Source organism: Coccinella septempunctata, chromosome 1, assembly GCF_907165205.1.
Source record: "Coccinella septempunctata chromosome 1, icCocSept1.1, whole genome shotgun sequence".
In the NCBI taxonomy this organism is placed as follows: domain Eukaryota; kingdom Metazoa; phylum Arthropoda; class Insecta; order Coleoptera; family Coccinellidae; genus Coccinella; species Coccinella septempunctata.
In genome coordinates, this window is record NC_058189.1 from 48,562,110 (window position 1) to 48,586,767 (window position 24,658).

Genomic DNA, 24,658 nt, shown 5'->3' on the forward strand with positions numbered 1-24,658 from the left:
CGGAATATCAGGGAAGTTATACGATCAAAGTCACATTAATATTGGATGGGGAATCCAAAAATGTAATAATTTATTGGGCATGACATTTGAGAAAACGAAGTTGATAGCTACGGTATAACCGTAAGTAACAAATGAAAACATTTTATATTTTCACGGCATCATAACACACTGAAAATAAATTTCATGAAATTATCTTTGTATAACTTTTGAAGAGGTTAAGAAAATTATGACCCTGTAGGTATAGAAAACTATACCTGTACAAGACACAGTGATTTCGACAAATACAAAATGAATGATTGTTTATTGATAACTAAGTTCTGATTGCGAGCTGTAGGATTTTCAAATATTTTGATGAAGTGACCCTTTTCGTTAACAATTTTTTTTTCTGATTTGATCAGGTATATACTTATTACAGAAACGTAGATTTATTAGTTTTGTCTTTACTAAAATGTACCTGTTTTGGGATATTTTTTTAAAAAGGCCCTTGGAAATATCTTAGTATTCAACTCTTCTTATGTGGGAAATTTTATATTCATCATTTACCCCCTGGATCCGCCACTGAACGAAGATTAATATTGAAATTCTCTCACAAAAGTCGAGTTGCCCATTTGGGATATAAATCGTGGAAAACACCATTGACAAATCATATCAATCAAATCATTGGAGCTGTAAGTACTTACTCGTAAAAATTAAAATATCCAAGAGTTACAGTGCTTGAAAAATTAGTGTAATTTCATCACATATTGACAAAGACCTTAGCAATAGGTAGATTCTGTTTTTTGAAGTATACTTTTCCAATGTCCTCACAAGGATAGTAGGTACTTTTAGTGTTAAATCAGAGGTTTTCAGGCCATTGAATGAGAAAATGAAATGAACTTAAAGTTTACTGCGATAATGCAACTTTGAGACTAGGATACTAAGAATCACTATCAATTCTTTCAGGTAGTGTTGATATTCAAGAATTAAATAATTTTTGAAAAACTTTTTTGAACCCAACTGTAAAATAGTTATTTTCCTAATAAATGTGGAAAGCGATACTTTTCCGCAAGAGACTGCAGTTGGTCAATATGTCGAGTGCGGAAAAGACACTTTCCACATGAGTTAGGAACAACAACGTCTTGAAACTGAAGTTATAAGAAATTATATTTTTGTGGATTCAGCCGCATAGAGAAACTTTTGAATTTTATGATTGGAGCATAGAGACATGCCAAAATTTTATGACTGATGCGACTTTTTAATATTTGCGTGCGGAAAACCCCCTGCTATAGCAGGGCTTTTTTCCGCACGATTTTGGACTTTCTAAACGTAAATGCGTGTGGAAAGTAATACTTTCGAAGCGCTAGTTATAAATAGTTATTGTCTCCATAAGTGCGGAAAGTGGCTCTTTTCAGCACGAAACTGCCATTGCCCGAACGAGGCAAGGCCAGTGAACTCTAAAAGTTCTTCTCTAAAGTTCTAAGAGTTCACTGTGTAAGGCAGCATATGATTAAAGGTTATAGCAAAGAGTTGATACTCACTCTTTGAGTTATAGAGTTAGGTTAACCTAACCTCTTTGATATGAACACTAAAAGAGTTCAATGGTAATGATAGACATAATTCTGCATGTCGTTAACATGGTTTTAACAAAGAGTAATTGATACTCTTTGGTATTAAGATGTCTAAAACACTGGTGTGTACACTTGTCACTTTTTGCAAGCATCAACATTTCAGAAAATCGGGGATATGGGATCCGTTTCGTGGCGGCGCCACCATGTCATTTGCTTCGTTTTATCCTTGTTCTATCAAAGGAAGTCCAAGATACTCTCTCGTTTTATTTTGTTTTGCGTTGATATCGAATATCGATCAACGAGTGCAAAATATGAACTGGCCCATTTTGACAGCTGTTAAGGAATATTTGTGATTTACAGTTCAATTTTCGTTGTAAAAACAAATTTGTCAACATTTCAACACTACCGAATAAGGGTTCAAAGGAGTATTTACTGTTCTTCTTCAAGATAATTTCCGTTTGACAACTTGAATTCGTGAGGGGGGTAATTCAATATGATTTTAATAAAACACAATTGAGTGGTCAAATATCCAATATATTCAGTTGATGGAAAGGTAATTTTCACTATATCTATTCAGGAAGAATATTTGAAGAACAAACTCGAATAGATTTATCAATTTCTGATTCTCAATACATGTCCACAATCCACACATTACGTATTTCCAATACAGTTTCTTTGAAATATTGCTGAAGTTGCCATAAAACTTAGCTATATCCTTCCCGAATGTTCGTTCATCTGATTTTTTCTGCCTCAAATTCCAACAACACCGAATTATTAGCTGAAGTTCTTGATTGTCCATACAGAAACCTAAACTTACTGAACGACATGTTGAATAAATGAATGTTCTACACCCCTTTCCCGAAATTAATACATTTTCACACACCAATAATCGCTTATAAATACAACATATTCGTTAGTCGTAGGAAAGTATTCAAATTATTTTCAAATATCAATTGACAATGCTCTGTCAAATTCTAAACAGCGCTACCTACAGTGGGAAAAACGAAACTGGTCCGATATCCCCACGAAATTAAAAACAATATCGAATCAGTGAATACACCAGAGTTTTAGACATCTTACATGGTATCTATCTCATCTTTGGCGTTCGGTGCATAGAAATATGACAGAATTTAATTTACTCTTTAGCATTTGGGTGCGGGAAAGTGCCTCTTTGCTACTTGAAATGCGTGTAGGAAAAGGGTTTAACGCTTGCAACCTGTTTTCGGTAACCTAGCAACGGAGTGGTGTAAGAAAATTATGAATTTTTCGTCAAAAAATAATCAAAAACGTCAATATTCCTAATCATTTTTCTGAACCTCCAAATCTTGGACTGTTTCTCAAAAACCTTTATTATGAAAAGGGAAAAGTTATAATTTAAAATGTTGAATTCCTTCATGCAAACATTTTGTCCAATACCAACTGTTTTGCTAGACAAATAAAGCTGGAAAATGTAAAGTTCACACATACTTAACGGAAATTGATATCATTCACCCTAAGTATTAGGTATCATATTGGTAGAAAATGTTTAATTCACATGGAAATATAGAGGATTACGAAAAAATAGGATAGAAATATGCTGAACTTTTCCTGAAAATCAATATGAGGAGCCAAGAAGAATTCGACAATATCAGGAAACTGTAGTAATATAAAGTTTTTTCGAATGTCCAAAACTATTCAGCAGATTCTCTACTGTTATGCCCCGTTGTAAAACATTCCTGGGCACTTCAATGTACACACTTCTACCACTTCCGCCACTTCTTGACCTAGAACTCTTCTCACTAGAAGTTTTCGAAGAATACCCTGACTCTGACGTTGTTTTAGAACTCCCAACGGGTCTACTCGAAGTTTTAGAGGTTGAAGAAGATATAGGCCTCACTTGTGACTTGTTCAAACTCACCCTGTACTCCTTGAAACCTATACGTTGTTTTCTCTCTGAAATTTTCTTCAACCAATTGCAAAACACTTGTTCGTTGACTTCTTCCCTCTTCTTTTTATATTCTCTGAGAAGTTCTTGACGTTTTTCTTCTCTAGAACGAATCATTTCTTTGATTTTCTGTCGTCGGATAATCTGTTCATTGCTGAGCCCGTATTCCGAACGTAATCCTTCGTATTTTGGCAAAATTATGGGATTCCGCTTGTGATTCTTAGTGCAACATTTACGGTCTATAAGTTTGAGGGGGGGACATACCGGGGGTTTTTCGTTCATTGTCAGTTTTCTGATAGCGTCCGTCAGCTCAGTTTCTATTCGTTCTATACAATGATACTTGCAGTTGATGAATTTAGGTGATTTCTTTCTAGCTTTACCTTTGGGTTTTAAATCCTCAGAATTCGTTGATTCAGTCGTTTCATCATCATGATTATTTCGTTCTTCTTCACGGGGTTTTATTGTTGATGCTTCCTGTCCTTCAATATCTTCATTTTTTCCGACACCTTCCAGTTCGCACTCAATATCTTCGATGATTTCATCCTCGCCGTCTTCATCGATGCTAAACATTGAATTGTTCGTTTTGTACTCGAAAATGATCTGCTGTTTCTGTTGTTCCATGAAGGGTAGATCAGCATGATCGCTCTCAATGCTGACCACATCATCATCAGTCAACTGGGCATCGAAACTCACCAAATCTTCTTTGAAGCGAACTTTAGCCGGTTTCTCCGATCTCAGGGATGAATCGTAAAGGGCTGCATTGGCTTCCTCGACCCTTTGAGCGATGTTGTAAGGACATGAAGCTGGTTGAAGGAAGAATGTTGAATAATCTTCGGACTCATCTTGATCTTGGTCGAATAGTTCACTAGTTTCTGGTATTTCGTCACCTTCACTGTCCATTTAGCGGAGTTTCTGATTATTATTCGATGCGGTGATCTGGCACTTTGCAGTCTTCCGCAGATTTCGAATATTGATCATTTTGTTTACGAGTTGCCAAGTTAACGTTTCTTTAAGGATGTTTTGAATCGCGGATTGAGGTTACTATGCTGGTTGTGGTTCCAAAACTGGTTGATACCAATGCGATTTTAATGGCCCACGCAAATTACTCTCCATTTTCAACATTTGGTCCGAATGGGTAGATGGAAAAATAACGAGTGAAAAATTTCAGCTTTTTTCTATCGCTTTCTTTTCCATATGATTTTGATTACCACCTCCAATCTTCAAAATCCAGTGTGAATTCCTGAGTAATTTGAAGAATAACTGATATCGACAACTTTTATAAGAAATACGAGATTCCAAATTCCATTACTAATCGTGCTAAACTCATTTCTGCTTCTGATATAACTATGTATATAGGTACATGTTATTGAAATTCTTTCAGAAAATTTTTGACATTTAAAACTAGTAACCAAACCCTAATTCTTCAATAAAAATTATTATTTTTTCATTTCAGTGTTTATGACTAATTTTTTTTCATATTTATGACTTTATGAACCCGTTTATGACTATCTTAAATTCAAGTTTTGTTTTCTGGAACGCATATGGAGTTGAAGAGGAATTCCTGTTCTATATATCACGTTTAAGACAAAGCATAAAATATAACTATAATTACACAACAAACAGGATAAACGAAAAAATGATGATTGACGAAGCACCACTCAAGTAAATTGAATATTCGAAAGTTTTCCGTAATAACCTGATAACAGGAAAATTGCACGAAAAAAAAATGGCAATTTTTTACATTCAGGAAAACGTATTTGATAAACCTGACTCAGTTGAATTATCGTTTTCATGCTCTATCCATATTTTATGGAAAGTTAAAAATAATTTCTATATAAATTCATCAGAATCTGATAAAAATCGATATAAGAAAAATCAAGGAATTGAAGAAATTTCAACCAGCCAAAAATATTATATTAGAGAATTACCTATTTCATTCTTTGCTGTATGTATTGATATCTAGTTAGCCTAGACCATTTCATGCATAAAAAAATATTGCTTTAACATACCAACATTAACTCATTAGAAGTGTCAGTGTGAAGTTTGAGGTCAAAAAAGTGAACCAGAGCTTCGCAATAAATTAAAAGAAAGAAGATGTCCCCCGAAATTGTGAAAATCGAAAAATTGGAGTATCGAGCCATCATCAAGTACCTGTATTTGAAAGGGTTAAGAGGTAAGCAGATTTACGAAGATATGCTTAATACCCTTGGTGATCAATGTCCTTCGTATGCCAGCGTGAAAAATTTGATGAGGTGATGACCGATCGGGAAGGTCAGTTTCTGTGTCAGTCCCCGAAAATATCGATGCAGTTCATGACATGATTTTATCAAACCGTCAAATTAGGCTAAAACGAATATCTAAAGCACTGAATATTTCATACGTTCATCATATAGTTCACGTCAATTTGAAAATGAAAAAAATTGCTGCAAAATGGATCCCCAAATGTTTGAATGTTGACCAAAAGCGTGCAAGGGTAGAAGCATCGCGTTCGATCTGTGCTCGATTTGAAAACGATGTAGACTTCTTAAACTGAATTGTTACTATGGATGAGACTTGGGTACATTTCTACGATACAGAAACAAAGCAACAATCGATAGAATGGCGACACTCTGATGGTTCTCCAAGACCTGAGAGTTTTTGTATCCACAAATCTGCCGGAAAAGTTCTTGCTTCAGTTTTTTGGAATTGCCATGGAGTAATCATGATTTATTAAGGGTGAACAATAACCGAAAATTACTAAACGATATTACTGACCACTCTACGGAAAAAATTAAAGAGAAAAGACGCGGAAAGCTATCCAAAGGTGTTCTGTTTTTGCAGTACAACGCCCCTGCACACAAATCTCATGTTGCCATGCGAAAAATTCGTGATTTAGGGTTTGAATTACTAGAACCTTATTCACCAGATTTGGCTCCATCCGACTATCATCTCTTTCCTCAACTGAAAAAAAGTTTAAAAGGTAGTAAATTTTCTTCCAACAAGAAGGTAATGAAAGCTGTGGAGATCTGGTTTGCAGAGCAAGAAGAAACATTTTTTTGTAAGGTCTAGAGACGTTGCAGGTTCGCTGTAATGAATTTATCCAATTAAGAGGAGAATATGTTGATTAATAAAATATTTTGACAATAAAATTTTGTTTGGTTCTATAGTAGGCTAAGAATTGTTCAATATATCCTCGTATGGTGAACCAAAAGTCGTCTGATGGAGGAATTGAAGACATAGTATTATTTTACATATAGGTATATCCTATATATATATATATGGAAAAGTTTAAGGGGTATGGGGATTGATTAGTATGTATTAGATCACTCTTCTTTATTTAAACTTTTCCATATAAAATTCTGGGAGTTACCATTCTATATATATATACATATATATATATACAGGGTATATACTATTTTAATCCTTATTTAATTTGGAGCAAATTCGGTCTCTTGACTTTTTGCCGTACGAGGCACCGTTTCCGGTTAAAAAAATAAATCACATTTTCATGCATGAAGAAATCGCCAGATTTTTATTGTCGGAAAAACCAGTGGCGTATCAATTTTTTTATCTGAAAATATTCAGTCTCGCTGCAGTACGGACGCCACTGGTAGAAAAGAAAAGAAATGATATTATGCAAAAAGTGCTCCTTGACGCTCGAAACCTTTGTCTCAAATTTCATAAAAATATTTCAAGCAGTGTTTAATAAAAAACATTTTTTTTCTATAATTTTAACACCCCGTATCTCGAAGAGGAAACATTTCTCGACATATGTTTATATGACAAACTAGGGCTTATTTTTGATGTGGAATAAGTGGTTAAAATTTTTTGGTTACGATCTGGACCACCCTGTATACAGGGTGATTTTTTTAAGTGTTTCATTAGAAGTTTTCGAGGAAGGAATTGTAATACAGATTCAAGATTTTGGATTTTCGTTTTAGAGAACATGAACTTTAATTGCAAAATATTTTCAAGCGGAATCTACTTCCGGTTTCACCGGAAACGAATGTAACTTCGTTATTTCAAATGCAACACCCTGTATATTTTTACATATTCGAATTCTTCGTTTAATTTTACACTGATTTGATGTATGATATGTGCAACCACTCAAGCGGTTTTTGAATTATAACCTGATTATCAAATTTTTTGAAAAAAAGGTTGTCACAGATTAGTGTCCATATCTTCAAAATCCCTCAATATAAGAATTTCTTTTTGCGAAAGTAGAACAAAAGAAAGTACGCTGATACTGTTTCTTGTATAACTTATGAGGAAATATTATACAGGGTGTCTGAAAAAGGGCCCCAAACTGAGCCTCGATAAAACTATGAAATCTCACTTTTTTCAAATGGCAACCCTATAATTTTATAATTCCAATCGATTGCCCGTCAAAAACTACTTAGAGTGTCCCCAACATTCCATGCCTCTAAAATCAGTAATTTCGCCGTAATTGAATAAAATTCGAATTTCGGGAATAAATCAAGGTTTCTTAGTCTAACCATAGATTTATTAGGATAGAAATTTTCAAGAAGGCTATGTCTGTTCATTTATAATGCATTTTTGAGAACTGTCATTTATACTTGTTTGATTAATCGGGCACTATGCAAAATCAGAATTACAGTAACAGTGATGTATTAAAATATGTTCTTCATTTACGGTGAATGTAACAAAATATTTTTCTTTCTACGAAAGAAACCCACATTTACCACCTTTAACAAAATCAAAGTTCAGGAGGTATCAAAACAATTTTCTCCGTAGTGGAAGCATTTTTCACACGATTCCGTTTTGGGTTAATGCTTCCACTACGGAGAAAATTGTTTTGATACCCCCTGAACTTTGATTTTGTTAAAGGTGGTAAATGTGGGTTTCTTTCGTTGAAAGTTCTGACTGCCCTTTCTAATATTTTGTTACATTCACCGTAAATGAAGAACATATTTAATACATCACTGTTACTGTAATTCTGATTTTGCATAGTGCCCGATTAATCAAACAAGTATAAATGACAGTTCTCAAAAATGCATTATAAATGAACAGACATAGCCTTCTTGAAAATTTCTATCCTAATAAATCTATGGTTAGACTAAGAAACCTTGATTTATTCCCGAAATTCGAATTTTATTCAATTACGGCGAAATTACTGATTTTAGAGGCATGGAATGTTGGGGACACTCTAAGTAGTTTTTGACGGGCAATCGATTGGAATTACAAAATTATAGGGTTGCCATTTGAAAAAAGTGAGATTTCATGGTTTTATCGAGGCTCAGTTTGGGGCCCTTTTTCAGACACCCTGTATAATATTTCCTCATAAGTTATACAAGAAACAGTATCAGCGTACTTTCTTTGGTTCTACTTTCGCAAAAAGAAATTCTTATATTGAGGGATTTTGAATATATGGACACTAATCTGTGACAACCTTTTTTTCAAAAAATTTGATAATCAGGTTATAATTCAAAAACCGCTTGAGTGGTTGCACATATCATACATCAAATCAGTGTAAAATTAAACGAAGAATTCGAATATGTAAAAATATACAGGGTGTTGCATTTGAAATAACGAAGTTACATTAGTTTCCGGTGAAACCGGAAGTAGATTCCGCTTGAAAATATTTTGCAATTAAAGTTCATGTTCTCTAAAACAAAAAACCAAAATCTTGAATCTGTATTACAATTCCTTCCTCGAAAACTTCTAATGAAACACTTAAAAAAATCACCCTGTATATATATATGACATATAAGTACACATTACCGACTACCGAAGAATCAAAAGATAGGTACGCTTACATTTTTTCGATCGGAAGCGACCTTCTGATGTTTTGGTTCAATAATAACGGTCTTACGGAACGCACATCGACTCGTTTCATTAATTAATTGACCCAATTCCTAACCAGACGTCACTAGAGCAGATATCACCTTCTCGTATCTATTTTATTACCTACTTTATCATTGCGAACCAGATTCAACCAAAAATCGAAAATTAAATGACCAAAAAAATATTCTGCCATATTATCCTTGTGATAAGCGACTAACATCAACCTTTGTTGCCAAAACGATCATTATTTGCGAGATTATTTGTCATACACAGTTCCCTGGGAATGAAGAAGTGACGAATGAATAATGAAAAAAATTTTTGTGAAAACGTCTGTAGGTATTTATTTCTGTATTTGACCTCCAATTTTCGTAGTCTAAAGGTGTCCATATTTTTTGTCTAAGAGATTATCAGGATTGCTGCTATAATTTGTATAAAGGTAATCTTGCTAATGAAAATGTTTTATGTACAGGGTGGGCAAAATTGGTGATAACTGAACTACAACTTTTTAACCCGACGAGATAGAGGAAAATGAATGTACCATTCATGTCGTCTTTTTTCGAGAAACTGATAATGCCATCAACTGCATTCCTCAATCTTCTTTTGTTTTCGAGTTATAGGCCAAAATTTAAATTTGGGCGATTTCAACTTTGGTCATTATCTCCGCTTCTGTTTTTGCTAGGATGTTGAAATGAAGACATTATACAGACACTTTTTTGATAGCAATCCAGTGGCGTACTATGATTTTTTCCTACAGGTTTATTTGCTGAGCTATAACATAAAGTTGTGTTTTTTCTTATGAAAACAGTAGTTTAAAATGACTTAGAAAGAATAGCCATTTTTTTACCGTTTCAGAAATATATCATACATCGCCCTCAGTCTTTCTAAGTCATTTCAAACTACTGTTTTCATAAGAAAAAATACATCTTTATGTTATAGCTCAGCAAATATACCTGTTGGAAAAAATCATAGTACGCCACTGGATTGCTATCAAAAAAGTGTCTGTTTAATGTTTTCATTTCAACAACCTAGGACAAACAGAAACGGAGATAATGACTAAAGCTGAAATTTTAATTTTGGCCTATAACTCGAAAACAAAAGAAGATAGAGGAATGCAGTTGATGGCATTATTAGTTTCTCGAAAAAAGACGACCGTAATGTGCCATGAATTTTCCTCTATCTCGTTGGGTTGAAAAAGTTGTAATACTTGTGATACCTGAGTATCACCAATTTTGCCCACCCTGTACATAATGACCTAAATAATCTTTTTTTAAGACAAAGAGGCTTATTATAGTTTGCAAGTTCGGGGCTCTCTCGTTTTTAATTTTCTTCTCGTAAAATTGGAAGAACTTTGTGTTTTACAATCCTTTCTTTTTCTTATCGTAGCAAAAAAGAAGTTTTCCAAATTCTGTTATTCATTCATTTTGTTGAAAATTTAGGATAGTTACCTAAATTTCTAAATCCGTCTCTGAACATTATTCATATAATTTACTACCTATTCAATCATCCCACCAACTAAATAATAGATGAATATTTAATTTTACCGTTTTTATGTTAGATTGCCATTTATAATTCAACACTGTAATTGCGTTAAATAATTAAATCTTCTAAAATAATTTTCCAGCACCTCTTTTGACTTTAGAGCATTTTGATGCAACCGATCGATATTCAACCAACGATAGGTGTGTAATATCTTTGCAAGAAACAGATTGGATTGGCAGTGAAACTAAAATATATTTTGAAATTATTCAATCCGAATTTTGTTTAGAGGTGACGAAAAAAATGCACATATTGAGTTACATAATTTTCACTTTCATCGTTTTTAGGAAAGTTCTCTTCCTATTCACTAAAACCCTCGAGTAGGTACCTATTCCGAAGAAAGTTAGAAGAGATGAGGAACATCGATGAAGTCAACACATATTCTCAGTTTGGGAAATATGTTTCGAACAATTTCAAAAATATTAATCTGTCAATTTCCACCCCGTAGTTAAAGTCATCCACTGGAATAAGTTTATACTCATTTCTTTAAGCTGGATGCTTAATTTTGTAACTTGATTCTCCTCAAACCCTCAGAATTTTTAGTTTGATTTCCGGAAACAAATGCCACAAAACGTGAATTATGGTAATTTCGTGAAATTACCAGAAATGCTTATAAATCCTCAAATCTAGACGCCGAATTTAATAATATATTATGACCTCAACCTTCATGTCTATATTGTCCCAATTGAAGATAACGGATATCGGAATATCATTTCGTTGAATTGCAATAATTTGAAGAAATCCGCTGTTCAACTATTCGTTTGCTTCTCCTTCTCACACGATCAATGATCGAATTACAGGAAGAGAATCGACTGAAAATGTTTTGATAAAAGGAAAGATATTTCCTCGGATATTTCATTCCCTATAAAATGCAGATATGTAAATAATTGAGTTAAATATTCATTATATTAAGTACGCATTTGGTGAAAGTAACATTCCTACATGAGTGATACGATGTCTTCAAAAGCAAGACCTGATTAAAATTCGCAGAATAATAAAGTGAACCTAAGGGAACAACGGAAAAGAAAGAGTGACATATTTTATGCTTTTCCGAAAGTGATTTTTATTTGGGTTGTGAAATTCGTTAGATTAAATTTACAGTTATAAATTGTGACAAGAATAAATTGATTGTGGTGGAATTGTGGGTTCTTTGTATTCGATCTTGGTTTGCGACTATTTTCGATTTTTCAGTGAGGAAATATCACTACTTCGTGCGATGAATATTTCAAGATTACGTATTTAGGGAAGAGAATCTTCGAATTGGCCAATAAAGGCTGCAACGCACGAAATCAGCACGCTGATTTCACTTCATTGTCGAAATAAAACAGTTACTCGCACCACTTTAGCAGAATATCAAGTGACACTCACCTCAGATATTCGAAACAGGCGGTGTGTGATGGTTATATCCGATCCAATTTCAAAGAGCGAACCGTAGGTGGAACATTTGAGACGCGTCACTCGCGAATTTTCCTGCGGTAGGAAGAGAAACTGTCTGAAAAAAAAACGTGAATACTTAAAACACGGGTTGGTTGAGATGGTCACCTTCGTGGACCTGTCTCGTCCGTAGTTGACGACTGACTGGACTTGATTAACAACAATTCTACAAATACGGCTGTTGTATGGTGTCGGTTCACTTCCATTTCACTCAGTACTCTCGTCAAGACATATTTAAATTAGGTCATGATGGGTCGCGCACTCAGATATGTCGGTGAAGATGATACAACCGGTATATCAGTTCCGGATGACCCTGGATGGAGTCGAAGAACAGCTAATTGTAAAGTGCGTTACGTTTGTAACGAAAGGCATTACTTTACCTTTCACACCTACCCAAGCTCGGGAATCAACTAACTCGCAAATTATTGACATGCTCTTCTTCCACCGTATACAGGGTGTTCCTAAATTGGAGGTACAAACGAAAAGAGGAGAGTAATTTAAAGAAACAAATCCCATAAACACAGGATCGCAAATATTTCGTTTTCGATATACAGAGGGTGTTGAGTTTGAATTTTTGGATTGGTATCAAAAGAAGTTGTGAAAACATTTACTATTAGAAATACCGAGTGTAATTTGATGTGTCAAAACTAACAATGAATTTATCCACCACAGCTTACTAACTGAATTTTTATGACCATGAGGATTTCGGGAGAATCGTTTAAATTTTTTTTCTTTCTTTTTGGTGGCAGTTACGGCAAAACTACAAGAGACTATAAAGTTTAGTATAACAACAAAGCTTCTTTTCTATTTTTGAAATTAACAGTGGCTCACCAAAAAAAAAAAATTCTTGAGGAAAACAGGGGGCAGTGTTCCCTGTAGATTTACTATCGAAATTGGCATGTCACATGGTGTGAACTATCAATCCTAATATTTATGCCAAATTTCGGTTGAATATCTTGTGGAGTGTAGATACTATAAGAGAAAAACTTGAAAAAAATTCTAACACGGAAACGAATCGTTATTTGCGGTCCAGAAATCAACTTTTTTTTGTTTGTACTTGTACTCGTACCTCCAATTTAGGAAAACCCTGAATATCGACGCTGCTTTGGATGAGGTTGATTTTTATTCCAATTTCAAATGAGCAGAATATTATAAGGGGAGAAATTTTTGCAGAGATAGAGTATATAGAATCACCATCGGAAAATTAACATATACAAATTAAAAATTACCACTATTTCATGACAGAAAGGTGAAGAAATATGCTGATAGAAGGTACCTTAGTACCAGGTCCCCACCAACACCAAAATTCCCTCACAGCTTTCTGCGCAAAGATTATAGATATTATGATTATACACTGCGCAAAAAAATTAACGCACATTATGGAACTCTCAAATTTATTCCACAACTGAAGGTGTTCTCAATGATAATTATTTTTATCAGAATTATGCATGCATATGTTATCCACTCAACGGTTTTCTTCAATAAAGATGTTTTTTCCCAGCAGGAATAAAAAAAGATGATATTATCAGATTTTGAATGTATTGGCTCCATTCTAAAATCAGTTGTTCTCGATCAATTCTAGTGATCAATAGTTTTTCTTTCGTTTGATTTTCTACACTCGATCGCTATGCAACGCGAAACAAGCAATTTGACCCAAGAGGAATGTGCCCAAGCGGTAGTTTTGCGAGAAGAAGGGTGGACATACACAAGAATTGCAGAAAGGTTTGGAGTTTCCAGTGTGTCCAGAATGTTGCAGCGATTCGGGGAGACAGGTATGAATGTCCGAAGACCAGGACAGGGTAGACCTCGGGTAACAACTGCCATTCAAGAACGTTACTTGAGAGTTTCTTCGTTGAGACAACGGTTTGCAACCGCTCGCCTCCTTCAAATTCAGCCTGAGCAAACTCATGAGGTGCAAATTAGCACTCAGACAATAAGAAATCGCCTCAGAGAATATGATTTAAGGCCTCGTGTCGCGGCAAGAGGCCCAGCTCTTACCCCAGCCCATCGAAGGCCGCGTTTGGATTTTGCGAGAGAGCATATCCATTGGGAAGAGGCCGATTGGGAAAGAGTTCTCTTCACAGATGAGTCTAGATTCTGCCTCTACCATTGTGATCGACGTTCCCTTGTGTACAGACGTCCACATGAAAGATATGCTCAGTGCAATTTCCTGAATACTACTGGTTTCGGGGGAGGATCGATTATGGTATGGGGTGGAATATCTTTGACTGTTCGCACAGACCTAGTGGTCGTTGATAATGGAGCTATGAATGCTGATAAATATAAGGAACATTTTTGAAGAGCATGTAGTGCCATTTGCCCCATACATTGGTGAAAATTTCATTTTCATGGACGATAATGCCAGACCCCATCGTGCGCGCATCGTTCAGGAGTACCTTGAAGAGGTTGAAGTCTCTCGAATGGAATGGCCAGCAAGAAGTCCAGATCTCAATCCGATTGGGCAGGTTTGGGACAACCTCAATAGAAGGCTGAGAAAATCAGAATATCATCCAGCTACTCTTAATGACTTAGGAATACAACTCGGAGAAATCTGGGAAGGATTAGATCAGAACATTTTAAGATCACTCATTTTGAACCGTCGTTGCCGAGCTGTAATTAACGCAAGGGGTGGAAATACCAAGTATTAAATCACTTATCAGCATTTCAGTATTTTGAAAATTGTTCATTTCTCTTCTTTCACATAAGATTCGGTGAAATCCTGAATTTTCTTCCATTTAATGTGTCTTGTTTCGTTCAAAACCTTCCCGAGAGAACATAAAAAATATGTTATAAAGTCAATGTACAGTTAACTTTCATTAAAATTGAGATTTTCAGAATGTGCAATTTTTTCGGGCAGTGTATAATTAAATTTTATTGTAATCGATGCTCCACTGAAGTCACATGATAACGATGATAATCAAATTCGAGAGAGCAAGAATAGGAAGGGTTTATCGTTTACGGAATGCTGCATATGTTGCATCAGAAAATATCAATAATTCAATTATTCGACAATCGATTAGTTGAAGGCAGGAAAAAATTAGTATCAAATATGTATTTGAGGGTATGTCGATATTGGATAATTTTACGGAATTGAATTGTTAATCGTAGTTTTTCGATGCAATTCCCTCTTTTTACTAACATTTTCTCCTAAGAAACGAACGATGACATTTTGTTCAACCTTAATGAGTGAGCGCTCAGCTAGTAATATTCTTTTTCAAGACGATTTGCTCCTTTTTCCTCGATAAAGTTATAAGGGGATTGATTCAGGACAGAAACTGTTTAAGAATTCAACATCAGTTCTGAAAAAACGAACTATTATTTCAACCTTCGATGTAGCAACTTGACTACTTCATTTCCACCGAGGATGAACTCAATTGAGTATCAAAGTTCATTATTGAAAAAATACTTGGATTAATGCTCAATAGTATTCAACAAGATTTACTTAGTGAAGTGATGATTCAATTCAATAATAAAATCATTAATATAAATAATTCAAAAATACTATTATAATAACAACTGAAAATGAAGAGGAGAGAAGTGTTTAAAAACTCAGTTGAAAGAACTCCCTGATGGTACTAACGGTTACAGACATATTCGAAGCAGATAAAATGAAAGAAAAATACTCTATTTGAACATTCTATATTGAAATTAGAATGAACAAAACTTGATTGGATTCCTATACCTAATTCCAAAAACTTGCATACTATCAGATCATAGTTTCATAGAGATAAGGGATCAATTCATCTTCAGCATCAACGTGAAGAAAGAGTACATGCTACGCAACATCTGAAAATGAAGAAAAAACAAATGTTGAAAAACGCAATCACCTAAAATACCGAGGAAAAAAAAATAACGATATGGCTCAAAACTATATATACCTACGTCTTTAAATCCAAACGCAAGTCAAAAATAAACACATTGCAAATTCTTATTTCAAATCTCTTCATATATAGAACAAAGCTTCTCAAAAAACATGCATTAACATTTAATAGCGATCGATTGAAATATGAAGAAGTGACCTTTAAATGCTTCAATATTTGAAAAATTGTCTTGAAATCGACAGCGAATATAAATTTACCGAAAGAAAGAATGGCTTCTCTAAGACGAACAATATTGTCTTTATCTCGAGAGGCCTACGGAGCTTCATAAGAAATATAATGAATTCTTTAGTAATTTCTTTATCCATTTCATACCAATCCATATCATAAGCTGTCCCTTGAATGATTTCCCCCTAGAAAAAACAAGAAATGAAAAAAACCTAGGTAGAATGGTACAACAGTGAATGCTCAGATCAGAGTACAAAGTTTGTTCCATTGTTTCTGTATAATTTGGTTACTCTCAAATAAAATGTTGGAAAAAACAACCGTATTCAGATTTGGAAGATATTTGAAAAGAAGTATCGCTCGATCTACATTCCTTATCACCAATCTTGAAGCTGTAGCTCTTCTCTTCAAACCAAATAAACAATTTCCGTTCGTACTCACCAAATCCTTAATCCTCTGACTGGAATCAATGCAAAAATAGCATATAGCAATAGTTACTAAAAACTCCTGTAAATGGCCAATATTGAAATCCTGAAAAGTTGAAAAAATATTAATATAGAGATTAGTTAGGGAGCCAATTTAATTAAGTGAGAAGCAAAATAAGACATTGAAGTAATTATTGTTCGAATTGGGTATAAAAAACATATTTCGATTTCCTTTTCTGTTGAAATTAAAGCAAATTTTGTAAGGATAATGGATGAAAATGTCGGATTAAATTGAAGGTTATGTTGAAAACGCGACCAACAAAATCGTCCTACCAGAAGAGCGATAAAATTCATAAGTATTAGATTTTTTGTACTGAAATATAAATTTTCAAAGGAGTCGTTGCCGATTGATTCGTCTTTAGTTTCAATTTTTTTGGTACCGCATCTACCCGATTTATTTTTTTTTAAATAATCCAAACTTCACAAAAAACGGTTTAAAAATGGATGGTTCTTCACATACCCTCATGAAAGCAACTGATATATTTGCTGTCACTGGAATGAAGACTGTGACACCTGGAGCTGTTATCCCACCTAATATGTCTCTGATCAAATCGAAACACCTGTGAATAAAATTTTTCGGAGATCTTCATCAAGTTTTGTAAATACACTGCGCAAAAAAATTAACGCACATTATGGAAATCTCAAATTTATTCTACAACTGAAGGTGTTCTCAATGATAATTATTTTTATCAGAATTATGCATGCATATGTTATCCACTTTCAACGGTTTTCTTCAATACAGATGTTTTTTCCCAGCAGGAATAAAAAAAGATGATATTATCAGATTTTGAATGTATTGGCTCCATTCTAAAATCAGTTGTTCTCGATCAATTCTAGTGATCAATAGTTTTTCTTTCGTTTGATTTTCTACACTCGATCGCTATGCAACGCGAAACACGCAATTTGACCCAAGAGGAATGTGCCCAAGCGGTAGTTTTGCGAGAAGAAGGGTGGACATATACAAGAATTGCAGAAAGGTTTGGAGTTTCCCATACAAGTGTGTCCAGAATGTTGCAGCGATTCAGGGAGACAGGTATGAATGTCCGAAGATCAGGACAGGGTAGACCACGGGTAACAACTGCCATTCAAGAACGTAACTTTAGAGTTTCTTCGTTGAGACAACGGTTTGCAACCGCTTACCTCCTTCAAATTCAGCTTGAGCAAACTCATGAGGTGCAAATTGGCACTCAGACAATAAGAAATCGCTTCAGAGAATATGATTTAAGGCCTCGTGTCGCGGCAAGAGGCCCAGCTCTTAACCCAGCCTATCGAAGGGCGCGTTTGGATTTTGCGAGAGAGCATATCTATTGGGAAGAGGCCGATTGGGAAAGAGTTCTCTTCACAGATGAGTCTAGATTCTGCCTCTACCATTGTGATCGACGTTCCCTTGTATACAGACGTCCACATGAAAGATATGCCTAGTGCAATTTCCTGAATACTACTGGTTTCGGGGGAGGATCGATTATGGTATGGGGTGGAATATCTTTGACTGCTCGCACAGACCTAGTGGTCGTTGATAATGGAGCTATGAATGCTGATAAGTATATAAGGAACATTCTTGAAGAGCATGTAGGGCCATTTCCCCCATACATTGGTGAAAATTTCATTTTTATGGACGATAATGCCAGACCCCATCGTGCGCGCATCGTTCAGGAGTACCTTGAAGAGGTTGAAGTCTCTCGAATGGAATGGCCAGCAAGAAGTCCAGATCTCAATCCGATTGAGCAGGTTTGGGACAACCTCAATAGAAGGCTGAGAAGTTCAGAAAATCATCCAGCTACCGTAAAATGGGGTTACTTTGAACGGTTTTTTGTTTTGAATCTATATATCTCCAGTAAGGCAGTGAATGAAAAATTCCAAAAAAATATATGTTACGGGCGTCAGTTCGACCTTTCTAATGACAAAAAAATGAGATCTCAAAACGATCAATAACATTTTTTTTTTAATTAATTTGTGGCTGTTCAAAGTAACCCCGCAGTCGGGGTTACTTTGAAAGCATATAATGAAACCATGCAATTTCAATGTAACTCCACAGATAAGGTTTCTTTGAACACTTCAAAACTAGAAACTTCTTGTTTTCGGAAAAAAAAAAATTTATTCAACAGAAATACACAATTTACATAAAACGAGGTATTTTATTATCAAAAACAGAATTCTAACATAATAAAAAATGAAAGGAACTAAACTAATATTTGGCACTGTTGCACTGTTTGAAAGCTATCTATTTCAAAGTTTTCAGGTAAGAGCGAAGATGATTTTTTTACTCCTGGATTGTCCGACAGGTTTGTCTCATCGTAATTGAATATGTTCTTTCGCTCAACGCCCTGAATAGTTTCTTTCAAATTTACGCAAAGACTTCTTTTTTGATTTTATTTCACTTAGAGCTTTCTCTAAGGCTTCTGGTGTAAAGTTGGCATATTTTCTTGCTCGAGTTTTTCTTTTATAAGAGCGGACCATTTTCTGCAAGATAATAATAGAGCTAATTCGTAACTGGGGCTTCATTGATCACGTGCTAGGGCTTCATTGAACACGGTTCAAAGTAACCCCGAAAACGAAGTCTAACCTCATTGTTATAATAAAAAATTCATACAAAAAAAGTAAGATGAAATATTTCAAATTGTTTCAATATAGCTCTGCTATGAAAATGTATTGTTGTAGCAAATATATTTTGTGAACATTTAGTGTAAATACTTACGGCTGCAGCAACAGAAGTTTGCACACCTTTTCGAACGTTACTCTTTTAGATTAGAAATGAAATGCCGAGATTGCGTCCTTCATAGAAATAAGTTTCATACCAGTGTTGCTATACCATTCTTAAATGTATGACGAATTGAGTGGTGAAAACTAGATGTCGCTAAACCTAATGATTATTTCAATATGAGTCAATATAACGAAATTTATTTTTTGTTCAAAGTAGCCACGTGGTTCAAAGTAACCCCGTTTTACGGTACTCTTAATGACTTAGGAATCCAACTCGGAGAAATCTGGGAAGGATTAGATCAGAACATTTTAAGATCACTCATTTTGAGCATGAACCGTCGTTGCCGAGCTGTAATTAAAGCAAATGGTGGAAATACCAAGTATTAAATCACTTATCAGCATTTCAGTATTTTGAAAATTGTTCATTTCTCTTCTTTCACATAAGATTCGGTGAAAACCTGAATTTTTCTTCCATTTAATGTGTCTTGTTTCGTTCAAAACCTTCCCGAGAGAACATAAAAAATAAGTTATAAAGTCAATGTAGAGTTAACTTTCATTAAAATTGAGATTTTCAGAGTGTGCGTTAATTTTTTTGGGCAGTGTATTATGGAGCAAAAATGCTCCCTTGTAATGGATGGGCTCAATTTACTAGAACCCATGAAGGTGGATACTGTGGATAGTCAGTTGTTGGTGAACTGACCAACATAGTGAAGAAAATCTTAATGCATTGAAGACAATTTTAAATTTATTAGAATACTTACTGATAAATTTTTTGATGATTGTCCACAATATACTGAAACTTCTGTTTTACAATTTTCACATTCTGCACTCGACTCAAGGAAGTTTTCTGCATGAGTTTGATCAGAGGTTGACATTTATATTCAAAAAGTTCAGCCAGAATATATGAATCTATTGATTGGTGCAATGTTATCATTAACATGCGATACGTAAACAATATTTCGAGGATTTGAACGATTTCTCTCACTGGAAAAAAAGCATTTCAATTCGACCCATTTTATTATTAATGTCAAGGAAGAGAGATCAATTCCAATGCAGAGAAAAACCACATATTTGCCACAAAAGATAAAGTGACACCTACAAACTACAAGTCACTTGGCGAGATGTTGCCAAGGTGCAGTTTTATATGCGGAAAAAATAAAATAAGAGGGTTTCAGCAACAGTTTAAGACGGGAGAACCCAACCTCCAACTTCAATAAAAATGTTGAGTATTGCAGCTGTGCGTCTGTGTTTCGTTCTTCATTGCGAAAAACGGGAGTCATTTCCTTTGATCCGTTGTTGAGTATAGCAGCTGTGGGATCACTTGCAGGTGGACAATTTGCAGCTCATCCAAATTGACAAACCAACGAAGAGTTACATAAAATTTCATAGAATTTTTATTGCCGTTGCAGGAACTATTCGTCGGTGACTATGTGCCGTGTGCCGTTTTGGAACTTGGCTTGTTACAAACATTCGAATGTATTTTTAACTCACCTGGAAAGTAGTTTGTGTCGAAGGGAAACCACATAGGTACGTAAAGTCCACAAACAAATCTTAGATCTTTATCGGAACAAGAACTACCCTTTATAATGTGAGCAGTCATGCTTGTTATCCCGATGAAGCGTACGGCGCTTTTGAAAAGAATTCTCCGGGTTGTTAGGACCCTATAAAATTTCCTCGAATGCCCTGATATTCCTCTACATGCGTCCATAAGTTGGCTTATAAATTTTACCATATTTTCGGTTTGCCAATAGTACATCACTACCTGTGCTGGAGGGTCGTAAAATTCTATCAGGCTGAACAGAGCCACTATCACATACGACTTCAAATTATCATCTGAAAATGAGGCTCGAGAAAAAAATTGCACATAGATCATGAAATATTCAGAGTTTTTACAAAAAAGGAAACCCCAGAGAAGTTGAAAACATCTAAACACAACTGTAGACCGGTCTCGGGATCACTGTCCCTCATCAGTACAGTGCAGTGTTAGATACCTCAACCGGAGGATGGGGTTTTAAGCGAAACCGGTGGGTCGCTTTGAGAAATATAGTCAAACTTCATCAAAAACATTTCAGTTTTTACTGTTAATCCCCCAAATTTGTTTGAAAGTGTAGCCTGTTCTAAATTAGAGCAATTGAAAATAATTCCTACGTACCACCAGAAGCCCTATATATAAATTGAACGAGTCCATACACAATAATAACCGAAACTATCAAAAGGAAGATGAACATTCTCTTGAAACCGTGAATCAATTTCTGCTTGATTTTCTCGAAGTGTCGAAAATCCATATACTCGGTGAGTGAAAAAAAATCGATTTGCTGTGCTAGTACCAATCTAGCCAGTATTATCAGCTCCTCCTGGGGGGAGACATCTTCCAGACTTTCTTGGAATTCTGCATAATCTGTGAAATGTTCGAATCGTTTCTATAAGTTATTATTACTTTCAGTTACATTCATCCTTCGATGAAAATTTCATATTTTTCGTTTTATATTTTATTCTATATACTTTGGGAATTCGTTATCAGTACTGTTACTATAACAGGCAGATGAAAGCTGTCGATTAATTTTATGATCGTTGAATTCTCTGTTATGTAATAACAGTACTGTAATAAAGAGTTCACCTGTCTTATTCGACAATACATATTTCTTTTCCTTCGGTATCATTCATTCACCCTGTACATTCGTGAGAGAATCACCAACATGAATAAATGTAAGTGATGAAAAATATCAGCTCAGGCTTTTTACAAACAGATTGAAACACCATATTAAGAAAAAATATGAAATCCAAACCAGTAGAAATAATAGTAATATATTATTCAACGAACTTTCCTGTCATGAAGTCATTTAGCGAGTTTTCTAAACGTAGGTATCGTAAATGAGAATCAGTTACTCTGTGAAACTCACCTCTTAGCAGAAAATTTTCGACGAATTTCGGTATTTTTAGCATAATTCTCTATCAGAGGATCTCCTCGGAAACGAGATTGATCAATATAACTTTCCTTATAGTATAATGCTTAGTTGTGACTGGATCAATTAGTGCGTTCGGTATTCGTAGATGATATTTTAAGCGATTTGCATCGCTGCTTTTGTTGTATCAATATTAAAAAATGTTGATTCCAGAAGGAAAACTTTTGTGACTCGGAGTTTCAACAAACGAATGTTCTGTTCTTCAAACTTGATCTTCACATTCACAAATAGTTTTTTCAATTCGATTTATTGGGTTATATACATTAAGAAGTACTTAGTGAATGCTTTTACTTCAGCTTATTGAAAGGAACTTATACGAGAATATATTGAAAAATTGTTTGCCTACTATAGAACCAATCAAAATTTCAATGTCAAAATATTTTATTACTCAACATATTCTCCTTTTAATTGGATAAATTCATTACAGAGAACCTGCAACGTCCATATAACGAAATACCTACCAAGGAAAACTGTCAACCCGTAATATATGCTGATGATACAAACATCCTAGTCCGAGCCATAAACATACTTTCCTCAACTTCTATTTTGGAGTCTGTTATGGCTAGAATGGAGGAGTGGTGCATTGATAATAAGCTTGTAATGAATATGCAAAAAGAGGAGTGTAAATTTTTCACTCCCGAAAAACGCACTGGATTGCACCTGATAACCAAATAATTAAAGTTAGCAAACAAGAAAAGATTCTTGGTGTTCAAATGGACAAGGCTTTGAAATGGTTTCCCCAAATTGCACAACTGAGGAGTAAATTTTGCTCCATAAAATATACACTGAATGTATTGAAAAAGCAGGTCGACTTAGATATAGTAAATATTATTTATTATGGTAGTTTTCAATCTTTAGCATCGTACTGCATCATTTTTTGATGCAGGTACTTCTTCTGCGAGAAGATTTTTGTTATACAAAAATGGGCCTCACGCACAATTTTGGGAATGGGTTGTAGAGAGTCATGTAGTGGCCTTTTCAAGAGTAACATCTTAACTATATATGGCCTTTACATATACAGGTATCTCCTCTTTTTCCAAAAACAAAACCATTATTTTGAGGAGTGCAAAAACCGAAATAATAGCAGACAAATGAATCCTCATATATTATTATATCTACTTCATTGCTCTAAATTGCGTGATAAGAACACGCATAATGTAGGTATAAAGTTATAATAAACTGCCAAAGGTGATCCAGAAGATCATGGACTATAGGCTTTTCAAGAAAACAATATTTGATCTCCTACTAAAATGTGAACCATACAGTCTACATGAATTTGGAATTTTCTGTAAAGATTTATCACACATAGCAATTTCTAATGATTTTTGGTTGTGATTTTTTGTGTTGATTTTTTCATTTTTATTGTAGTACCTTGGTATATCGCAATAATTTCTTTTCTATTCTATCTTCACTTGAGCGGTTTACTTTCCGAAAATGTAGGAAACGTTTGTGTATTCCTTTGAAACTAATCTTCAGAACTACTGTTCTAGTTTTATACTTAGAACCTGTTGAAATTTGGACGAAAAAATTTTTTTTTATACACGATCGCTTGAAATAAACCAAAGATTCAATTGCCTGTAACAGTAATTTTCTTTCTTTCACTCACATATCGAATCAAAGCTGTTAAAGATGATATCTAAATATATATATATATATATATATATATGTATTTGCATAGGAAGGAGGAAAAAAATCCCATTCAAAGGTGACTAGCTTGAAAATAAAGCTTCAACGGAAACTCAACTGAACAATAGTTTTCCGCATCATATTACGAGTCCTATGAATTAAACATTTTATTCCGTTTAGAAATAAAACAAAGGATTATTCAATGAACATCTGGCGTGATTACACACTTGGTTCACTTCGAAACAAGGAAATTAATTGTGCTGAATTATTAATTGGCTCTGCTTCTCCGGATTAATTTGGGACATACTTGAAATTTTTCCCACATCATTCGACAAGATTATCCTATTGAAACAAAATAAAACAATTAAACCACTCGAATTGATTCTACAGAAGAACCTTTCTCGAAGTACCAGCGAAAATGCCTATAAATTTTTAATTAATTTTACTTTCATATCGTGAGGATTTTGCAAATCTATGGATATCAGTACGAATAAGAACAATTGGAAAGCAAACCAGAGCGGTCATCCATTTATATAATTACTGAACTCACCCTAGCTGATTATTGACGATCCAAAGAAAAAAAAATTGTTTTGAAATACACTGCGCAAAAAAATTA

General features: G+C 34.6%; 3 protein-coding genes across 8 annotated transcripts in view; all 3 read right to left on the reverse strand.

The window, feature by feature from the left end:
• LOC123315804 (sphingomyelin phosphodiesterase) overlaps positions 1 to 12,615 on the reverse strand; it is a 33,488-nt gene extending 20,873 nt beyond the window's left edge. For 3 of the 6 annotated variants that reach the window (XM_044901666.1, XM_044901679.1, XM_044901705.1), the window contains exon 1: positions 12,160 to 12,615. The gene's annotated coding sequence lies outside the window, so the exon portion shown is untranslated. The remainder of the gene's footprint in view (positions 1 to 12,159) is intronic. The other 3 variants (XM_044901696.1, XM_044901687.1, XM_044901671.1) reach the window with 2 other exon arrangements.
• LOC123315840 lies at positions 3,062 to 4,413 on the reverse strand. The gene has a single exon (XM_044901722.1). It carries the CDS (start codon positions 4,369 to 4,371, stop codon positions 3,175 to 3,177), a length of 1,197 nt encoding a protein of 398 aa, XP_044757657.1. The 5' UTR covers positions 4,372 to 4,413; the 3' UTR covers positions 3,062 to 3,174.
• Positions 12,616 to 15,923: 3,308 nt separating the features above from the next.
• Positions 15,924 to 19,321, reverse strand: LOC123307100. Its single transcript, XM_044889314.1, has 5 exons — positions 19,317 to 19,321; positions 17,214 to 17,313; positions 16,710 to 16,799; positions 16,304 to 16,456; positions 15,924 to 16,011 (listed from the first exon to the last, which is right to left on the reverse strand). Exons 1-5 carry the CDS (start codon positions 19,319 to 19,321, stop codon positions 15,961 to 15,963), a joined length of 399 nt encoding a protein of 132 aa, XP_044745249.1. The 3' UTR covers positions 15,924 to 15,960.
• Between the last annotated feature and the right edge of the window lie 5,337 nt (positions 19,322 to 24,658).

Coding starts and splice junctions, on each gene's coding strand:
- LOC123315840 (XM_044901722.1), bottom strand. CDS start 4,371: ATGGACAGTGAAGGTGACGAAATACCAGAAACTAGTGAACTATTCGAC.
- LOC123307100 (XM_044889314.1), bottom strand. Junction 16,800..17,213: donor TATCAGTTGCTTTCATGAGG/GTATGTGAAGAA, acceptor TCAACTTTTCAG/GATTTCAATATTGGCCATTT. Junction 16,012..16,303: donor AGAAGCCATTCTTTCTTTCG/GTAAATTTATAT, acceptor CTTCATTTTCAG/ATGTTGCGTAGCATGTACTC.